General features: G+C 42.7%; 1 protein-coding gene across 3 annotated transcripts in view; it reads left to right on the top strand.

Annotated features, from left to right (window-relative positions):
- PIGN (phosphatidylinositol glycan anchor biosynthesis class N) overlaps window positions 1-7,710 on the top strand; it is a 99,267-nt gene extending 91,557 nt beyond the window's left edge. For all 3 annotated transcript variants that reach the window (XM_053947438.1, XM_053947455.1, XM_053947447.1), the window contains one exon: window positions 7,387-7,710. In XM_053947438.1, the coding sequence (XP_053803413.1) occupies window positions 7,387-7,510 (124 nt within the window). In that variant the 3' untranslated portion in view covers window positions 7,511-7,710. The remainder of the gene's footprint in view (window positions 1-7,386) is intronic.
- The last annotated feature ends 10,061 nt before the right edge of the window (window positions 7,711-17,771 follow it).

Below are 17,771 nucleotides of genomic sequence, written 5' to 3' on the forward strand. Positions count from 1 at the left end.
AGCTGGCTCAGTTCCAGACCTTCCCCCCCCTCGGCCTACCTGGACAAGGCCGCGTGGCTTCCCCTCCCCCACCCAGCCCGTGGCTGGGCAGGGGAGCGTCTGCACTCTCTGATGACCGGAACCAAAGAGAGAGTTCTCCTGGGAGTTCTTGCTTTTAACCCCCTGTGTTCTCAGAGGCGTGTCCATACTTTCAGTGGTCACTCCAGGTGCCAATATCCAAACCTGACCACTGATTGGTTTGACCCAACTTCCTGGAAAAAAATTCACTTCCATGACGAACCACGACAGTACCAAAAGCTTCCTCTCTGATACATGGTCTTCACAGCTTGAGCTTTACAACAATAATGCATTGCTGGATCTATCTCAGCTGGAAGGTTGCCTTATTCTGAAGAGTTTAGGAGAGCTCATTATGCATCACTAATTCTGCCTCTCCATGTGTGTGTTTTGATCACTCAAGAAAGCATTGAAAAAGGCCTTTTGAAAGAGTAATTTGTGGTTAATTTTTAACATGGAAATTCATAATGTTCAGGCAACCTCTGTCATTACTTCACTTTTGAGTGCTTGACTCTACCACCTATGTTATTTTATTGTAGTCTCTTTATGTATGTCTTATATGTAGGTGTATATATGCACATAAGAAAAATAATTAGGTTGCTTAAGAAAGGAAGTGAAGCCATAGGTATGGAACTAAGTGGTCCTTCCTTTATCTAGCATGAGCATTATTTTGGCACCAGAGCTTACTCCTCTGAGCAGATTTCTAATGTGTGATCCTCAGGCTTGGCAAAATTAGCAGGCAACAGCAGAAGATTTTTTTTGTTTGTTCCTGAAATGGAAGATGAGCTTCAAGGGGTTTTGGGTGATTCCCAAAACCAGTGGGAGTGAGATACTAATATAGCTCTTTCCTGTCCTCCTGTTGCAAGTGCAGTGACAGCTTTGTGGCACTCTTATTGCAGTGTTGTCTGTTGCTGCTTTGACAGCAAGGTCTGAAAATATCCTGTCTTACGACAGGCAACATTTTCCGTGTTGCCAAAGCTTTCCTGAGAATAGGAGAAGTCTTTAGGGACAGCTGCTCTCATATTTTTCTTTTTTTCTTGTCACGCTGATAGGAAGAGCGTATGTATGTGTCAGCAAAAATATCTGGATTTGTGTTATGTTACTGGTTAGCACGTCAGTGAAATCAGAGGTGGAAAACCAGCAGCTTAATTGCCTGCTGGAGATTCATTCCTCTAAAGTCTCTCAGAGTCCAGTTATGTATGTGCCACATTTGTAAAGCTTCGATGTGTGTTTCCTTACTCATCCTGTTTTGTGGTGATGGGCTTTCCAGAGATTTTTTAATTACCATGTTCAAAAGTTCTCTATTTTCTCTCTCTTACTAAGAATATGCAAGTTGACTTAGGAGACTTATTAGGCAATATTTGGTTTTTCCAACAGTCAAGTTTCATGTAGATGAGCTGGCTTTAAACTTGAAGTAAAAAGACCTTCACTGCTTTTTCACCTTGATGTTTTCTTTCCTAGTGGATCTCATTGTTCAGAAGTAAGGTTTGTTTACTGAACTGACATTTTTTATTTTTAAAAATTTCACCCGTAACTCCTGGCTTTTGCATCCTATTCTGCTATGCCTTAACCATGTGACATGGCATTTTACCATGCCTCAAATCTGCCTTAACAATATGATGTCTTTATTCTCCCAGTGGAATTCACCAGGTGACATAAGTGTTGTCTTTGAATGGGAACAGATTTCTACCTCTTCCATTCTTACAGTTCGTTAATGAAATGCTGATCCAACATATAGTCCTGTATTACTGCATTCACTAAATTATCAATGCACCACTGATTCCCTCCTCTCAGTAAATTATCAATTACCATAAATATTTATGGCTTTTTAGAAAGTTTTAAAGCCCCTTTTTGTAATGATGATGCCAAAATCAATGTAAGCTTGGCTTTCAGAGAGTGCTTTTCATTGTTTTGGTATAATAATGGGATAATAGTCTTGCAGGGAATGCAGAACTCAAAACAGCAGCTTACACAAACTTCTAAGGTGTGCTTAACCTTGCCCTGTACCTACATGCCTTGAGGTAACCTGAATTGCATCATATGCCCCAGAAGAACACACCACTAAATTTCTTAAAAATAATAATGTAATTTTCCTAGTGTTTTTGATGTATCAGTGTGTAATACATGGTCATGAGAAGTTTGTTTTATTTTTGAATAACAGCCAAATGGAATAGCTAGCTTTTCAGCTTCTTTGTCACTAAAATAATTTCTCTGCAGCTTAAAAGGTGTTTATCTATCTCTGTCTGTAAATTTCCAGAAAGAGAGAGAAATAGCCTTTAAAGCCTACTATATCTTTACAGTGCATGCACTTTGTAAATAGTTGTATAACTTGATAGTAAAGATAAACCTTAAAAGTTCTTTATATAGCTATTATATAGCTTTATACAGACACATACTGTACTATTCCTTCTCTTTATAGCTGCTGGAAGATAAAGATATGATCTTAACTGTTCTTCTGCAGTTTCAAAGGTCAGGGGACATATATAAAGCACAAAACTGCTTTTTTCAGGTTTTAGGAATAACGGAGTCAGTTTCGGGGTTGGGATGCTGGGGCTTCTTGGTTGAACTGTTAAAACAAAAATTCTGTGATTTTTTTTGGTGAAACTGAGGAGAGAGGGTGTGGCATCCTGGCTGGAAAAGCAGGGAACTTAAAATTCAGAATCTAAATCTGGGGTCTCAGTGTGTGCTTGGGAACAGTTCAAAGAGCATGTCACAAAGAAATAATGTCTCTGGACTCTTCTGGAGAGTGCTTGTCCAAGTCTTTGCACAAGTTGGTTTTGTTTTACTTATTTTGTTCCTAGTTGTTTTAATTGCTATGGTGACTTACTCCATCTTCTTGTCTTTCCAGCTTCTAATCAGGTCTGTCATCTTAGGAATTAGCCTGTCTTGGGAGAAAGCCTAGTTTTGGAGCAAGATTGATTCCCACTGCTTTATCCCCCTGATTTTTTTAATAACTTAGATTGTTCTTGTCTTTGATTCTTCTTTTTTTCTCACCAATATACACTGTCACGAAGCCAGGAGGTGGTAGTACCTCATATGTTCTCCTTGTGGTTCCTTGCCACTGAAACAGGTGTCTTTCTACCTGATAAAAGATTTTCCTACCACCAGCTTTGCCTGTTGACATTGATCCATACAGGGGTACTCACCTTTCCATTGAACAGTGCTGCCTCACTGTAGATCATCCATGATCCCCCACACGTGCTACCTCTGCCATCTCATCCTTTATAAACATTGCCCCACTGTGCCTCATTATGCTATTCTCTCTCTTTAATGGCTCTTCTTCCTCCACATGGATCTAATTTTCCTGGAGCCTAGAATCTCACTCCTTCTCCTCATTAGCTCAGGTTTGACTTCTGATGCAAAAAGCTTGTTTTGAGAATTACCTCCTTCACTGTAACTACAGATCCAGTCAAGGGTGCAAGTTCTGAATTGTACAAGGATCAAGACTTGACACTGCTGTTTTGGCATATACTTGTAAGCGTCTGGGTTTTTTGTTGTTGTTGGGTTTTCTTTGGGTTTTTTTTTTGTTTTTTTTGTTTTGTTTTGGTTTTGGTTTTTGGTTGGTTTTTTTTTTTGTTTTGTTTTGTTTTTTTTGTTTGCTTAAATACAGCATTACCCCTAAGCCTAAGAAGTAATTTACCAGGCAGAGCTGTGCACAGACAGTGCAGTACCAGTTGCTGAGAGCCCCAAAGATGCTGGCTGTTTGTAATTATGTGACAAGCAGATTGAAATTGTTTTTATTGTGCTCTATGGCATTTTATATATATATATTTGAATGTCTGGTATTTTATTAAAGGAGCCATAACTGTGCAGACCTGTGCAGTATAGCAAGGGAGAAGTGTGTGCAACACTCTCTTCTTTACAAAAGTACGGAGGATCCAGTCCCTCAACTGACAGGTGCCTAAGGAGAGTTTGAAGATACCTTTTTGCTTTGAGAAAGCTTCTCCCTATGCCCTGCCAAATCCTAATGACATCTGAAAGAGCTCCTTTTGGGGGTGCACTGGAACTCAGATGCCTGTCTGAGGACCATGCATGTTGTGATGGTGTTGGGATATCGATGGGAATAGAGGCAGGGTCTTCATTTGGCTTGTGATTTTTCTTTGAAAGTTACAAGGAACATGGTGTTTGCTGCTTACATGAAAAACTAGAATTCTGGTGCCAGGTGAGAAGGTAAGGCAGGAGACACTAAGTGTCCAGCTATTTACCAGAGTGGCTGTTCCCTTAGAAGCCAGCAACCTTCTCTACCTGTGGTGAATGTACAGTCCCCAAGGCCACATTATGCCATGAAGATAACTGCAGCAAGAGTTTGAGCTTCATCTGTCAATGTGTCCTTTCCCATGGAGAACTGAAACCAAAATTGTAACATACCCAGGTGATCTTTCAAAGGCAGCTCTTGAGGAAGTTTATCTTTGTTGTTGTAAACGTGCTGTGAACTATGAAGTCCAAAGTACACTGCCCAGGTGACAGTAGGCTTTGTGCCTGGCTTCATGCTCTCCCTGTGTCCCTTCTTACACCTTCCCCACAGAAACAGGACAGGAGCTTGGCTCTTGTAGATGTGCTGCTCTGCTGCTGATTATGCTCATTGAGGTCTGGGCCCTTTTATGATGGTGGATTTTTCTAATTGATTTCTTAAAACTATGCATTTTGAGCAAGGCATTTGTGAGATGTAATCAGACTCAACTGAAACAGGAAAATCTTACAGTATGCATCAAGTCTGTTTTCATGTTTTCCATGTTTGGTCCTTTGGTCGCTGGCATCCTGGCTGTGGAAGACCTCTTTGGATTACTTTTACTCTCACACTGGGTTAGCAGCCCAGCTTTGTGAAGAGCTGGTGCTTCTCCACTTCACAGGTCTAAATTGTGCTAGGCTAGTGCCAGAGTTGTCACAGTCTCAGGGTTGTGAGGATTGATAGCATCGGCGTTATGAGCTTTACTGCTCTTCTGTGGCTACATTCTCAAACTGAATGAGTCCTCTGGCAGAAATTCCAGGTCATTAAGCCAGCAAGCCTTCCTTGCAATCCTTTTTTGTGACTACACTCAGACTTCATTGAGCCTGAAGTTACTCTGTTTGTCCGAAAGAGCCATTTACTTTGGAATAATAGCTGTGGGTGCGTCAGGTATGGGTACCTCTCATGTCAGAGTGCTAGTTTCTTCAGTAGTCCCAAGAAAAACCAAAGCCACACTGGATGCATAATGGACACGGGTGCAGCAGTGATTCCTCTGCAGCTGTAACCTGAAATGTCACTGGTTTTGGAAGATTTCTGGTTTCTGAATGACTAGTGGTTTGCATTAGCAGTACCCGATTCAGATCTTACTGAATCACACAATGCTTGAGGTGAGAAGGGACCACTGGCAGTCGCCTAGTCCAATCTCCCTGGTCAAGCAGGGTCCCCCAGAACACACTACTCAGGATTGTGCCCAGATGGCTTTTATCTAGGGACTCCACAGCCTCTCTGGGCAACCTGTTCTGGTGCTCAGTCACCTGCACAGTAAAGAAGTTCTTCCTCATGTTGAGGTGGAACTGTGTTCCAGTTTGTGCCCATTGCCTCTTCTTCTGTTGCTTGGCGCCACCAAGAAGAGCCTGCATCCATCCTTTTGACACCCTTCCTTCAGATACTTATAGACATTGAAGAGGTCCCTTCTCACTTGTTTGTCCTCAAGACTGAACAGGCTCAGCTCTCTCAGTCTTCCCTTGTAAGAGAGATGCTCCAGTGTCTTAGTCCCTTAATCATGCTCTTAGCCCTCCACTGGACCTGCTCCAGGAGCTCCTTGTCTCTCTTGTACTGAGGTCCCTAGAACTGGACACAGCACTCCAGATGCAGCCTCACCAGGGCTGATCAGAGGGGCTGGGTGACCTCCCTCCACCTGCTGGCAATGCTCTTCCTAATGTACCCCAGGATACCTTTGGCCTTCTCTGCCACACGGACACACTCATGGCTGGCTGGCTCATGGGCAGCTTGTTGTCCACCAGGAACCCCAGGTCCTTCTCTACAGAGCTGCTGTACAGCAGGTCAGCCCCCAGCCTGTCCTGGTCCATGGGGTTATTCTTCCCCAGGTGCAGGACCCTGCATTTGCCTTTGTTGAATTCCAGACAGTTCTTTGCTGTCCATATCTCCAACCTGTTGAGGTACCTCTGAGGGGCTGCACAGGGGTCTGGGGTATCGGCCACTTCTCCCAGCTTCGTGCCATCAGTGAAATTGCTGAGGAGGCATCTGCACATGTGGATGTCAGGTTTGACTGAGTGGTCTGTAATCCAGTTCTCCTACACGAAGGGAAAGTCTGCCTTCCTCCAGACTTTCTCCCTGATCCCCTGGGTCAGGGATTCTTGAGAGCTAGCCTTGGCAGTGAAAGCTGAATGCATTCAGTATCTCCACCTTTTCTGCAGCTTCTGTTACAAAGGTCCCTGCTCCATTCAGTACCAGGCCCACATTTTCCATAGTTTCCCTTGTGTTATTGTGTCTTTGAAGAAGCCCTTCTTGTTATTCTTGACATCCTTAGCCAGATTTAATTCCAAATGGGCCTTGAACCCATTTAAGGGTTGAATTTAAGAATGCTGAATGTCCTGGATTGAATCTTAGTCTGACCCTAAATGGCCCATCTGTAACACCAGTGAACCTCAGGTAACAGAATTTGAGCAAGTGGAGAACAAGCTTGCTGCTTGTTAGACTTTTAATCATTAGTGGCTTCAGGACATCCTAATCCAGAAGCTGCATTTTCATATTGTGTTTACTAGCCAGTCTTGAACTCATCTCTTTAATCTCTTTGCATGTGCTACCACAATACAGAATTATACAGATTTTAGCAATATTCAGTGAGAAAGTATTGGGGTTTTGCTTTTTGGCTTTTTTTTCCTTAAAGCTATTTGTCACTAGGATAGTATTTTCTCTAGAAAATTGCACTTCATCTGACATAAATGTCTGAGTTGTCTTACTACCAAGGAATGTCTGCCTGATGGCAAGTTCTCTCTAGATTCTGTGTTATTGTTGACAGCAAATGAAAGTTTTGCAGTTGTTTCACTCACATATACTGAATTATCCATTTGAATGAAAAGTACACCTGGTATTCTTACTCACTTGGTGTATGTTCAGTTGTGTTTTCTGTTGCCCCCACCATTTAATTTTGTCAGAGACTTGGTTTTTTACATGACAGGACTACTATAATACTTGTCTTCTAAGAGCAGTGTATATAAAATTACACCTTAGGTGAACAATTAGGCCTACTTAAAATTGAAAAAAGAAATATTCAGAGGGTTATTTATGTCAGGGTTTTTTTTTTCTTTACTCTGCAAATTTGTATTTTTCTCTCACTTTTTTTATCTGTCTCTTCCTTGCAGCATCAGCCACTATGTGCTGGTGATGTCACTGACCATATTTATGATGGTCATGAATGGACTGGCCCAGCTGTTAACTACACAGAGATTTGGACTTCCCAGAAGGAATAAGCACCATTCCATGTGATGAAGCATCCTCAGACTTCCTCTGAACCAACCTCCAGCTCCAGAATGTAAATAAGGTTTAATGGACTAGAGTGCCAAAATCCCATCCAACGATCAGAGTGCTGTGCTGATACAGATTAAATGCTGTCACATGACTGACATTTGCATTTGAGGGTTGCCATTTAAAATATGGGAATAAAAAAGCCTCTGTTTATTCTTTAAGCGTACACATTTCTTGAAAATGAAAACAGCAACAAAATTGTTTTTAAAATACATAGGCCGGTGTCTTTTGGGTTGTGTTTTTTGGGGAGGTGGGTGTTTTTTTTTTTTGTTGTTATAACTTGGCTGCCAGCTGTTTGTTTATACATACTCTCATTAGGAGTCTGCAAAGTTCTAGCTTCATTTCATGTCTTGCATAAGCACCTCCCAAACTAAGGCATGAATGAAATCAGTCTGGGCAGATCGCTGGTTTGTGTGTACCTTACGTGGCACACGCGTTGGAATATCTCTGAAACGGGCTGTGCTTTTTGCAAGCCGTGTCAGCGTGCCTGTGAGAATATCTTGAGGCAGGTTAAGGCTGGTGTGCTGTGAGACTGTTGCTGTAAGACAACATCTTTCAGCTCATCCTGCTGTGAATTGCTGCTGCTGACTGTGCTCTCCTGCTACCTCCTGAGCTTGGGCAGGCTGAGCAGTATGACACTCAGGTAGCTGATCCAAATGAAAAGGAACCTGCTTAAATAGCAGGCAAATTCCCTGGGCCAGCTTGTGACAGGGTGAACAGGAAGGTTAGGGCTGATTGCTTCCATAGCAGCCCAGAGTTAGATCAGCATAAAGAGGTCATGAAACTGCAGCTGGAGTTGCTGGTTTTCAGAAAGTGATGCCAGGTAGAGGCTTTTTTTTTTGTTTGTTTGCTTGTTTTTCTTTCCATTTGTGTTCTGCTCCTGATTACAAGCATCAGTAATGGCTGCAAAATGAATCTAATGCAGATTCCCTGTGTACTGATTACAAGTGAGAAGCAGGGAAGAGAAAAAAATTTTGTTCATTCTGGCCCATTCTATGATGGCATCACTAAAAATTGTGCTGTATAATATCCCTGTGTCACACTCCCAAGTAGTAGCCAGGCCTTTCTATCCGGGAGCTAATACATATGGTGCATGATGCTGGCAGCCAAGGCTAGACATGCATCATGGGGGCTTCTCCAATGCTCTTTCCAGCCATCTGGCATTTGGCCATGGTCACGTGTCTGTTAAACACTCTGAAAACTGGTCATCCCTCTGCAGGAAGTTTGGCTGGGAAAGACCGGTTACAAACCTCCATCTGCTTGTTGGGTACTAGAAAAAATGGCATCATAGGCCTGCAGTCATCCTCATCCATGCAGCTTCAGAGTACCTCGTGAGAGTGTCTGAGTACTGTTAAGGGAGTAATTTTTTCCACTAGGTGGTGGTCCAATGGTCTTATTGGGCATATTGCCTCACAGTTGGCCTCAGTTGCAGATATTTTGCATTTGTACCTGCTGTACAAATGATATTTTGCGGCTGTACCTGCAGACTGCACGCCTCAAGGTGGACATGTGCCTGGTGCTGGTGGTTGTACCCTACAGCCAAGGCAAGGAGCAGCCATGAGCAGCTGGAAAGTTGCCACTATGGCAAAGTCTCTGTATAGGCATGGGAAGGTGCCACACTTGTTCCAGGATCCAGTGATTGTCTGCTGTGAAGAGCTATCCTCACCTCAGCCTCACTCCACAAGTGTGATACAGCACACTGTATCATTGTGGATACTTACTGCATCCTCACCTTTCTGTGACCTAGCTGATGTCTTGAGACCTCTGTCCACAGTGCTTCCCTTCAGTACACAAAGCTCTAAGCCATTGACCATCCCAATCCCCACTGCTGGAGTGACTGCTTTGCAGAACTACTGTTTGTAGAACAAATTCACTCATGTGAGCAGCTGGACAGCTGGCATTGATGTGATGTGAAGAAATTGACTGAAAAATTGGGAATGTGGGACTCACAGGGCTGCCACCCCTAAGTCATGCCTTCTGCAAGCTCATCAAAACTGCTTGTATCTATGACAAGACAAAGTGGATGTCCTACCTGTTGAGAGGTACATACTGCTGGCACTGCAGGGTCCTTGGGAGAATGCAGAGGAGCTTAAGCCTGATGCCTTTTTTTACCACAGGGGGCTGGTAATAAAACAGCATCTCAGCCCACTGTGTCTGGTGCTGCTTATCTGTGGTGGTAGGAATAATCTATATACTCTGGTATGCAGGCAAGTGGAAATGAATGTGCAAGTGCAACCTGCATCAGTTACTCTTTCTGCTTATGGTTTCCATAGCACCTTTTTCTACAAAGTGAGTTTTGTTTCTTACATTGTTCCTTGTAAGAGAAGAAAGGGGACAATGAGCACCGGGGAATATTTGCAATATGCGTGTTGTTTTTCCCCAGTGCTGCTCTGCAGGGGTTTGTTCATGTTTGCCATTTGCTCTGGTTGGGCCATGGTGGCAGCAACCTCAGCTGCCCTTTCCCTTTCCCCCTCTGGTTCCTTGCATTTCTGTGCCATTTGTGAATTCAGTTTCTGTCAGAGGCCACGGGAGTGCTGGAGAGCAGCTCTCATGGAGAGGCAGAATTGGCTGTGCTATTCTCATGTCTCCCCAGGGGAGGCTCTTGCTGGAGTTTTGGCCTGCACTTCTGGGTTGACTCCAGCATGGAGAGGTGTCAAAAATTCTCCCACTCAGCTACTTTACACAGCCCCATGGGGTGTGTGACAAAGTTGACTCTTCCCTCCCACAGATGCGTGTTCTCCAGAAACAAATGGCATTGGCAATAAAATGTCCTCCCCAACCTTAGCAGCTAAGGTAGGGAGTAAAATTCTGTGTTTGGATGGGTTTAAGCTTTCTTTTCTTCTACTTGTGGGTCTTCAAGCATCATCATCCCTCTTCATGGGGTTTTGACAGGATTCAGGCCACAGAAGGGGAGTTCTGAGCCAGCAGAGGCTTCCAGCACACATGAAGGATATGAAGGCAGAATTTATCCGAAGCCCTTCTGCCTGCCTTCTTTCACCTGCAGCAGAGCTGCACAGTCTCTGACTTTGGAGCAGGTGAGGCTCCAGAGAGTGAAAACCTAAGGCTGGAAAAGGCAAGTAGATGGACATTGTTATTCATGCCAACGGTGGCAAAATTTTAATTTTTTTTTAAACTAAAAACCTCTGCAAAGCTTCTTTCTTCCTGATTTCAGATCCATGGATCCCTGAAGGGCTAACCATAAACCTAGAGTGCCCATCAGGTGGTGTAATGAAAGAGAAACTATACTGAAGAGCAGCTGATACGAAGGTCTTGTAATCTTCAGCACTAGGAATTGTTCTCTCCTTTTTTGTTATCAAAGCTGTACACAGCAGCCTTTTGATACCTGCCCAGGGAGTGAGCTGTTTCTTCAGAAATGATGAAGCTTAGATTGTATCAAGACCTCTTATGACTCAAACTAAATAACTTCCCCTTCTCCCTCACAGAGTAAATCAGATTTTTCAAGCTTTGGCAATTTCAATGCATGCCGTGTTTGTTAGTTGTAAGTCTGAAACAGTGTTCACATTTTTGAATGAGAACAATTATATGAATGAACATTCATGGTCTCACCCAAACCTTAAACTGTGGTATCTGGTTTGGAGAAGCCACAATGCACATGTTTTTTCAGCTCTTACCACCCCAGCTAAGTTGTAAGGATGCGATGCTCATTACTTCTCCAGATTGTTTGTGTGAACCCTGCAGTCCCTTTTCCCGTGGCTTTGGAGTGGTGGGGGTACTTTGGCAAAAAGGATGAGAGCGTGCAGGGTGCCATGCTTCTGCATCTGATAGATGTGAGGCTCTGTGAGCAGGAGCCAGCTGAAGAGAATATTTTTGGGAGATATAGTTGTGGTAGGGAAGGAAGATTTCCTGTCTTGCACCTGCTTGGGGGTGTGCTGTGTGTCACAGTGGTGGGACATCTCCAGATGCCTTCATCCAGCCTGAAGGTGAAAAACTGTCTTCACCTGTGTGTTGTCTTTGGGAAGCTGCTTGGTGAGCTTCTATGGCTGGGGAATGTCTGGGAACCTGTCTTGCAGACCTGCCAGGTGTGTGGTACAACCCCAGATCAATCCTGGTTATCCATCCACGAGACAGGGCTTGTGGTGAGCTGGGACTGACCATCACAGCAGCTGGTGGTCACCAAATTATTTGCAGTTCTCTCTGGTCTCTCTTGGACTAGTTATGTTCATATGGATGTGTAGAATCCAGTGCATCTGCTTACAGAGGCTCTGAATTCAGCTGCTTCCTGCAAGAGCTCCCTTCTCACCCCAGGGCAGGGCACAGTATTGTAGCATTTGAGGACTGAAAAGAGGAAGAAGGCTGAAAGCGTGGCACTCTCCCTCTTCCCATGACCTTTGAAATCAAGCTTGTTGATGTTTTCATTATTTGTTTATTTATTGACTTACGCTTGGCATAACTTTCTAACTTTGAATGTGGATAATGTAAAGGCAGTGACAACACACCTTGTTTTGTTTGCATTTTATTTTCCATGTGAGTTGTAAGAGCAAATGCCTCTAATGTTACATAAAGTGAAGTTGACTTAAAGGTTTACTTTTTGCTCAGGTCAATACTGCTGACAAGCCTGTTAGTAATGGCTGGATATCATCCAGTGCTTTCTCTGCAATGGGGAGAAAAAGCACCAGGACCAAGTTCCCCCCAGCCATCTGCGACTGCAGGGGGACACGGCCAGGGATGGAGCTCACTTCTACTCTGAATTTCCTGCCATCTGCACCCTCCTTCTAGGGGTGTTGCCTCTGCTGCAAGGAGGTCCTTCCTGACCTGAACTGTCCTGTGACCCAGTGTACAGCCACCAAGTCCTGCACACCCGATGCTGGGGCCAGTGGTTAAGCAAGGGACAGGGTGGTGTAGAATCAGGTCTGGGGAATTTAAATTTAAATCACTGCAAAAGCAATCACACCTGGGTCCAAAGTTTTTTGCCTCAAAGTGAGAAGGTAGAAGAAATATGAGAAAGCCAGGTGTCACTACCACAGCTCTTCACTGTTCCCACTGCCTCCTCTTCCTTCTCCAGGGGTTTGCAGCTCCAGCAGTACCTGTCCAAGCCTGGCTCCAAGCTTCAGCAAACACAAGCTGATCCAAAGGGCACAGGTCTAGTAACAAACATTGCACAATTGAACCACTGGCATTTAGGGCCGGGGAAACCTCTGACCAAGACCTAGACTCCTCTAATTAAACTTAGCTTATTGCTCTTGTGGAAATGCTGAAGGACAAGGCATTCTCAGTGCAGTTCTCATATTGACTTTCTGTGGGGTAACCTTTATATATCTCAATAGATGTGGCCTTTTAGTGATGGACATCATTATTCTGCCTTCTTGGCATGTGAGGCAGTGCAAGACAAAAACTGCAGAGTAATTTCAACAGAGGCTGAAATTTGGTGGTGTGAGTCGTGGTGAGCACACAAGCAGAGACAGACTGAAAATGCTGTGATTTTATTTTTGTATCAATTTCCATATTAAGTTAAGAGACACTAGAACTTACTGTACAAAGCACTGCTATCCAGAACTATATTTAGCTGCTCAGATATTTGTGTCTCCATCTTACTAGCTCTCCAGAAGTGAGTGGATATTTTCCATCAAGGGCTTGTTACATCTGACCTACTGTGAAAGGAAAATACCTGTTTCATCACCATGCATTTTTGCATACAAGTAGTATCTTTCTGTGTCTTTTCTAACCTACTTTAACACATTATATTTCCTTTAATGCTACAGACTTACTTGCTTTAATGTAACTTGATAATTAACTGGTGGTTACAACCAAAAGAAGAAATTAACATGTGTGCCATTTTTAAAGAATTACATAGTGCAGGAAAACCTCCTAGTATTTGGGATGATGGCCAAATCTCCATCCAGGACCTGAACTGAACATAAGCCTTCTGAAATTTGTCTGAGGCTCCTCATTTCCTGGGGCTTTATTTCCCCACCAATCCCAAAACAACCATGCAGTGAACCCTGCCTAAGATTTCGTTTTCCCAAGCACAAGGGTTTCCCTTCAGAATCTCTCCTACTTTTGCTTCTCCAGCAATCTGTGCCCTGGGTGGCCCAGGACCTTATCTTCCAGCCCAACTCTGCAGGAGGATCTTAGGAGCATTTTGCAGTCAGCGCCCAAACCCAGGACAGTTCAGGGGATGAGTTTTGTCCTGTTCAGTGGGTCATGATGGTAGCTGGTCTGTCATGGGAGAGCCCATTTGGTTAGTCTGCTGCTTTCTTTGTTTGTTTAGGAGTTGGGTTTTTTGTTAATTTACACATAAAGTTTGAGGTTTCGTTTTTTTCAAGTAATGATTGTGAGACCAGCTGTCAGTGTTAATTTGTTTTAATATGACTCAATCTGAGCAGTGTTCAAGCTTCCTCTTAGAAAATGTAGCTGACTGAGGGTTTTTATTCCAGGCAGTTTGCTTGACAGAGAATAAATTTTTACAAAAAGTTGCTCTACAGAGCAAGGGAACAGACTCTGTCATTTTCCCTTCCTGCTGCTCATTTCTTGCAAAAGTACCTGACATCTGGGGAAAAGCAGCCTTTTCATTAGTGGGTGCATGGAAGGCCCACGGGCAGGAGCGCAGAATAACTGTCTCTGCAATTTATAGAACTGCAACTAATTGTGTTTTAAGGCTCTCTTTCAGTGAGGCACTATTGCTGCCTATCATTCCAATAAATATATTGGAACTGAATGGCAGTAACTATATTTCTCTCCTTGTGGCAATTTTAATTCTTTGTGAAAAACCACAGCAGCTGTGAATACAAAGCAACAGAGCACAGGTAAGTGGAGGTGACATTCCCCTGTAGTTCACAGCAATTAACCTCAGGAGGGAAAGAAAAATTAAAATGGTCACTAGTGTTTGGGAGAATTATCTTGTGATGCATTGCAAATACCCTTGTAGGCAGTGATTTAACTTAATCTGTGCCAGAGTTATGCAAATATGCTTATGATCTGTTGAACAGCTAGATCTCTTTCTCACTCTGGGAGTGGAGGAGGAAGATGGATCGGTGTACATGTTTCTAGAGGCAAAATTTGTGATACTTGTCAGGATAGAGCTAACTGGCATTATTTATTTGCTTACTTTGCAAGTCTGTGAATGTGCCTCACCATTAAGAAGACGAACACAGTAATGATTCTGTTTAATTAAGGGAGAAGTAACTTTCTTGCCCGTTCTAAGTGTCGCTTGATCTATCTGAGGTGTCACAGGACTGGAAAACTGCAAAGGGCTGAGGAAGCATTATTTGTGCTCAGCGCGTGGAGCTTTATGAAAGCAATTTACATATTTGCACACTGAAGCATAACTACCAGAACATAAGTGGGGTGATAAATGATTAACTATAAAAGATTGGCAGCTTGGGCAAAAATCCAGCAGAACACTTAAGCATGTGCTTAACTTCAAACAACCTGGCCCTGCTCACAGTGTCAGGGCCTCTCTTAAGTTTGGGAATCTGCTCCTGCACTTTGGTTAAATGTGTGCTTAAGTGACCAGGAGGACCAGAGTCTGGCTAAGCGAGCTTGTAAGCAAGAAAATCTTTCTCATAGAATGCTTTTAAATCGGGATGGCAGCTGTAAGCAGGACTGTAAACAGATGAGAGCTCATCACAGATGGAGCATCCCCAGCTCCTATTGATGAAGTGGGAATTGTCTGTTGCCTAGAATTTCTCAGACAAAGGGCAAAACCAGAGGTATTGCAGCAAAAGACTAATCTAGTCTGCCCATTTCAGCACAATGTTTTGTTTTGTGCATTTTGTTCTGGTTTGTTTTTAATTTTTGGGAACAGAAGCATGCTAAATATTTTATTGCTGTTCCGTGAAAATCACTGTCTGCTATGGCCAAATGTTGCTTTCACTAAATGGTTTAATTGAAAATAAGATTTGGCCAAAAAAAAAAAAAAAAAAACAACCCCAAAAAAAACCCCAGAAAACAAAACCCCCAACCTCCCAACAGTATTTTAATTTTCCAGTAATTTGAAACTCTTCTCTAGCATTCATCTTGCACTCTCCAAGAATCCTGTTAGTAACTTTGCTTCATCATAAGCTGCTTTCTTACAGTGTATTTGGAAGTTCCTGAAGTTGGAGGTTGAAGAAGCTGCACATGGTGAGGCACATTCACAGCCTTGCAAAGTAAGCTGCTCTGAAGCACAAGCATTAAGCAGAAGTTAAAGGCCCAAATGAGGGTCATTCTGATAGAGCTGGTTTTGGTCTCCATGTAACAATTCAGGAATGTTTCCATGCACCTGGGTGAAATTTACTAAAAGAGTACTACAAATGAAGTCCACTGCTTTCTCCTTTTAGCCCTACTAAAAGAGGATATTTGGGCTCATATCTGTTGTCAGAGTGACTTGCTCCTCGAATTACCCCTCCCACCTCCAGCAGACACCTGGGAGAAGTGGCTACTGTACATTCACCAGGCATTCACTCAATCCATATGGGCTTTTATGTCACCACAGAGTGAACCAGGCTGCTGTTGCAAGTTCTTTCCATTTTGGGAAGCTTTTTGGCTCCATAATTAATTTATTTTAAATTTGTTTAACTCTGCTGATATAATCTCTCTTAAACCATGTCCGAAATTCTTGGTGGTTAGGTAAAACTTAATTAAAGCGTGTCAGTGTGATGGTGTCTTTCATTCAGGAGACAAGAAGGAAGATGATAATCTCCTTTTCTGGAATAAATGTGAATGGATTCAGTGCCCAAAACATAGGCTCTGGATAATTAACAAGAAGCAGAAAGAGGTGGAAGTATTTTTCCAGGGCTCAAATTAAGATCTAAGCAATAAGATACTGTTACTCGAGTGTGTTGCCAACCTGAATAGCCAGGGAACAGCAGGAAAAATAGGATACAGAAAGTCCTGGAGACAGAAGAAAAAAGTTGGAAACACAATTTGGAGAGATGGTTGAAAATTCTTATAAAAAATACAAGTGCAGACCAGAAAATGATAAATTATCTCTGATTTGATTCAGACTATCTTCAAGGCTTTTGTATTTCTTTTTCTTTTTAAAATCAACAGGTTTACATCAAATTACCTGATTCCCTCAGCAATTTCTCCTCCTAATGGAGCTAACTTGAAAGATGCTGAACAATGATCAAACAGCATGAGACACCCTACAATGAAAGCAGTCACATTTTTGCAGTCAGAGGGTGGGGGGGCTGGAGCTTTCTCCATATCTGTTTAAAGCATCAAAATGGGTTTTATGCTTCTGTAAGGCATGGACCTTGGATATAAGCCAACAGCTGTCAAAGTCCACAGGAATTTCCTAAAGCTCATGGAAGCCAATGGATTGAAAGGTCAGTTGTAGATAGATCAACAGTCAGAGTGCTCTCTCAGGAGCATAAGTTAAAGGCTGGTTATTATAAAATTCAAGCGCTTATGTTTTTTGTTAGTCTGCTATCATTCCTTTTTTACAGCCAGGTTTAATATGCTGGACCTCTATGGAAGTTGTGGCTTTCTGGAATGTTATTGCAGGTGCCACATTGCTGAAGCTTTTCCAGGTAATTGTTCAGGTGGCCATGAGCTGATTGTCTTCTCATATGCAATCCAGCTACTCCCTCCACCAAATCCTCCAGTTCCCTTGGTCTCAGATTTGAAATCCCAATATTTACTCAAAAGTCTTTGTGCATTGGTCAACCTGTGAGCATGGGCAGGAGCAACACCTGATCAGAACTGAAAAGGGGAAAAACCACTAACATTCACTTTCACAACCAATCCTGGTTCCTTGGGAAGAAGATATATCAAGGTGGATTTTATCACTGGCAGATTAACCTGAGAATTGGTGAAGGATGTGGAAGAGGAGCTGACAACTCTTCCATTACCATTATTGAGTGGTTTTGCTTCTATTACTAAAGGAAACTACATATATATATATTATATATATTATATATATTTGGCGGGGGGGGGGGGGGCTTTTTTGTCCTTTTCTTCTGGACTCAGACAATTAAGAAATCAGTAAATCACATAAATTCAGGAGAGGTAAGTGTATTGTTTTCTGGTTTGAACCAGTTCTTTTGTGTTTTGTCTTGCCTGCAAAATCTTTCCTGTTTCTCAAATGTAGGATAAGTAGCAATATATGCCAGAAAATATGTGATAATAAATGTTTAACTGCAGTTTCCATTGCACATGCTGAAAGTAAGAAAAGGGGGAGGGGAAATAGACATGTTAATGATGTCGTATCATTATCATATTTTCTTAACCTAGCATGGGAGGAGGATGCATAATTACCTGGACAGAGACTGAGTATATT

Source organism: Vidua chalybeata, chromosome 1 (genome assembly GCF_026979565.1).
Source record: "Vidua chalybeata isolate OUT-0048 chromosome 1, bVidCha1 merged haplotype, whole genome shotgun sequence".
Taxonomy (NCBI): domain Eukaryota; kingdom Metazoa; phylum Chordata; class Aves; order Passeriformes; family Viduidae; genus Vidua; species Vidua chalybeata.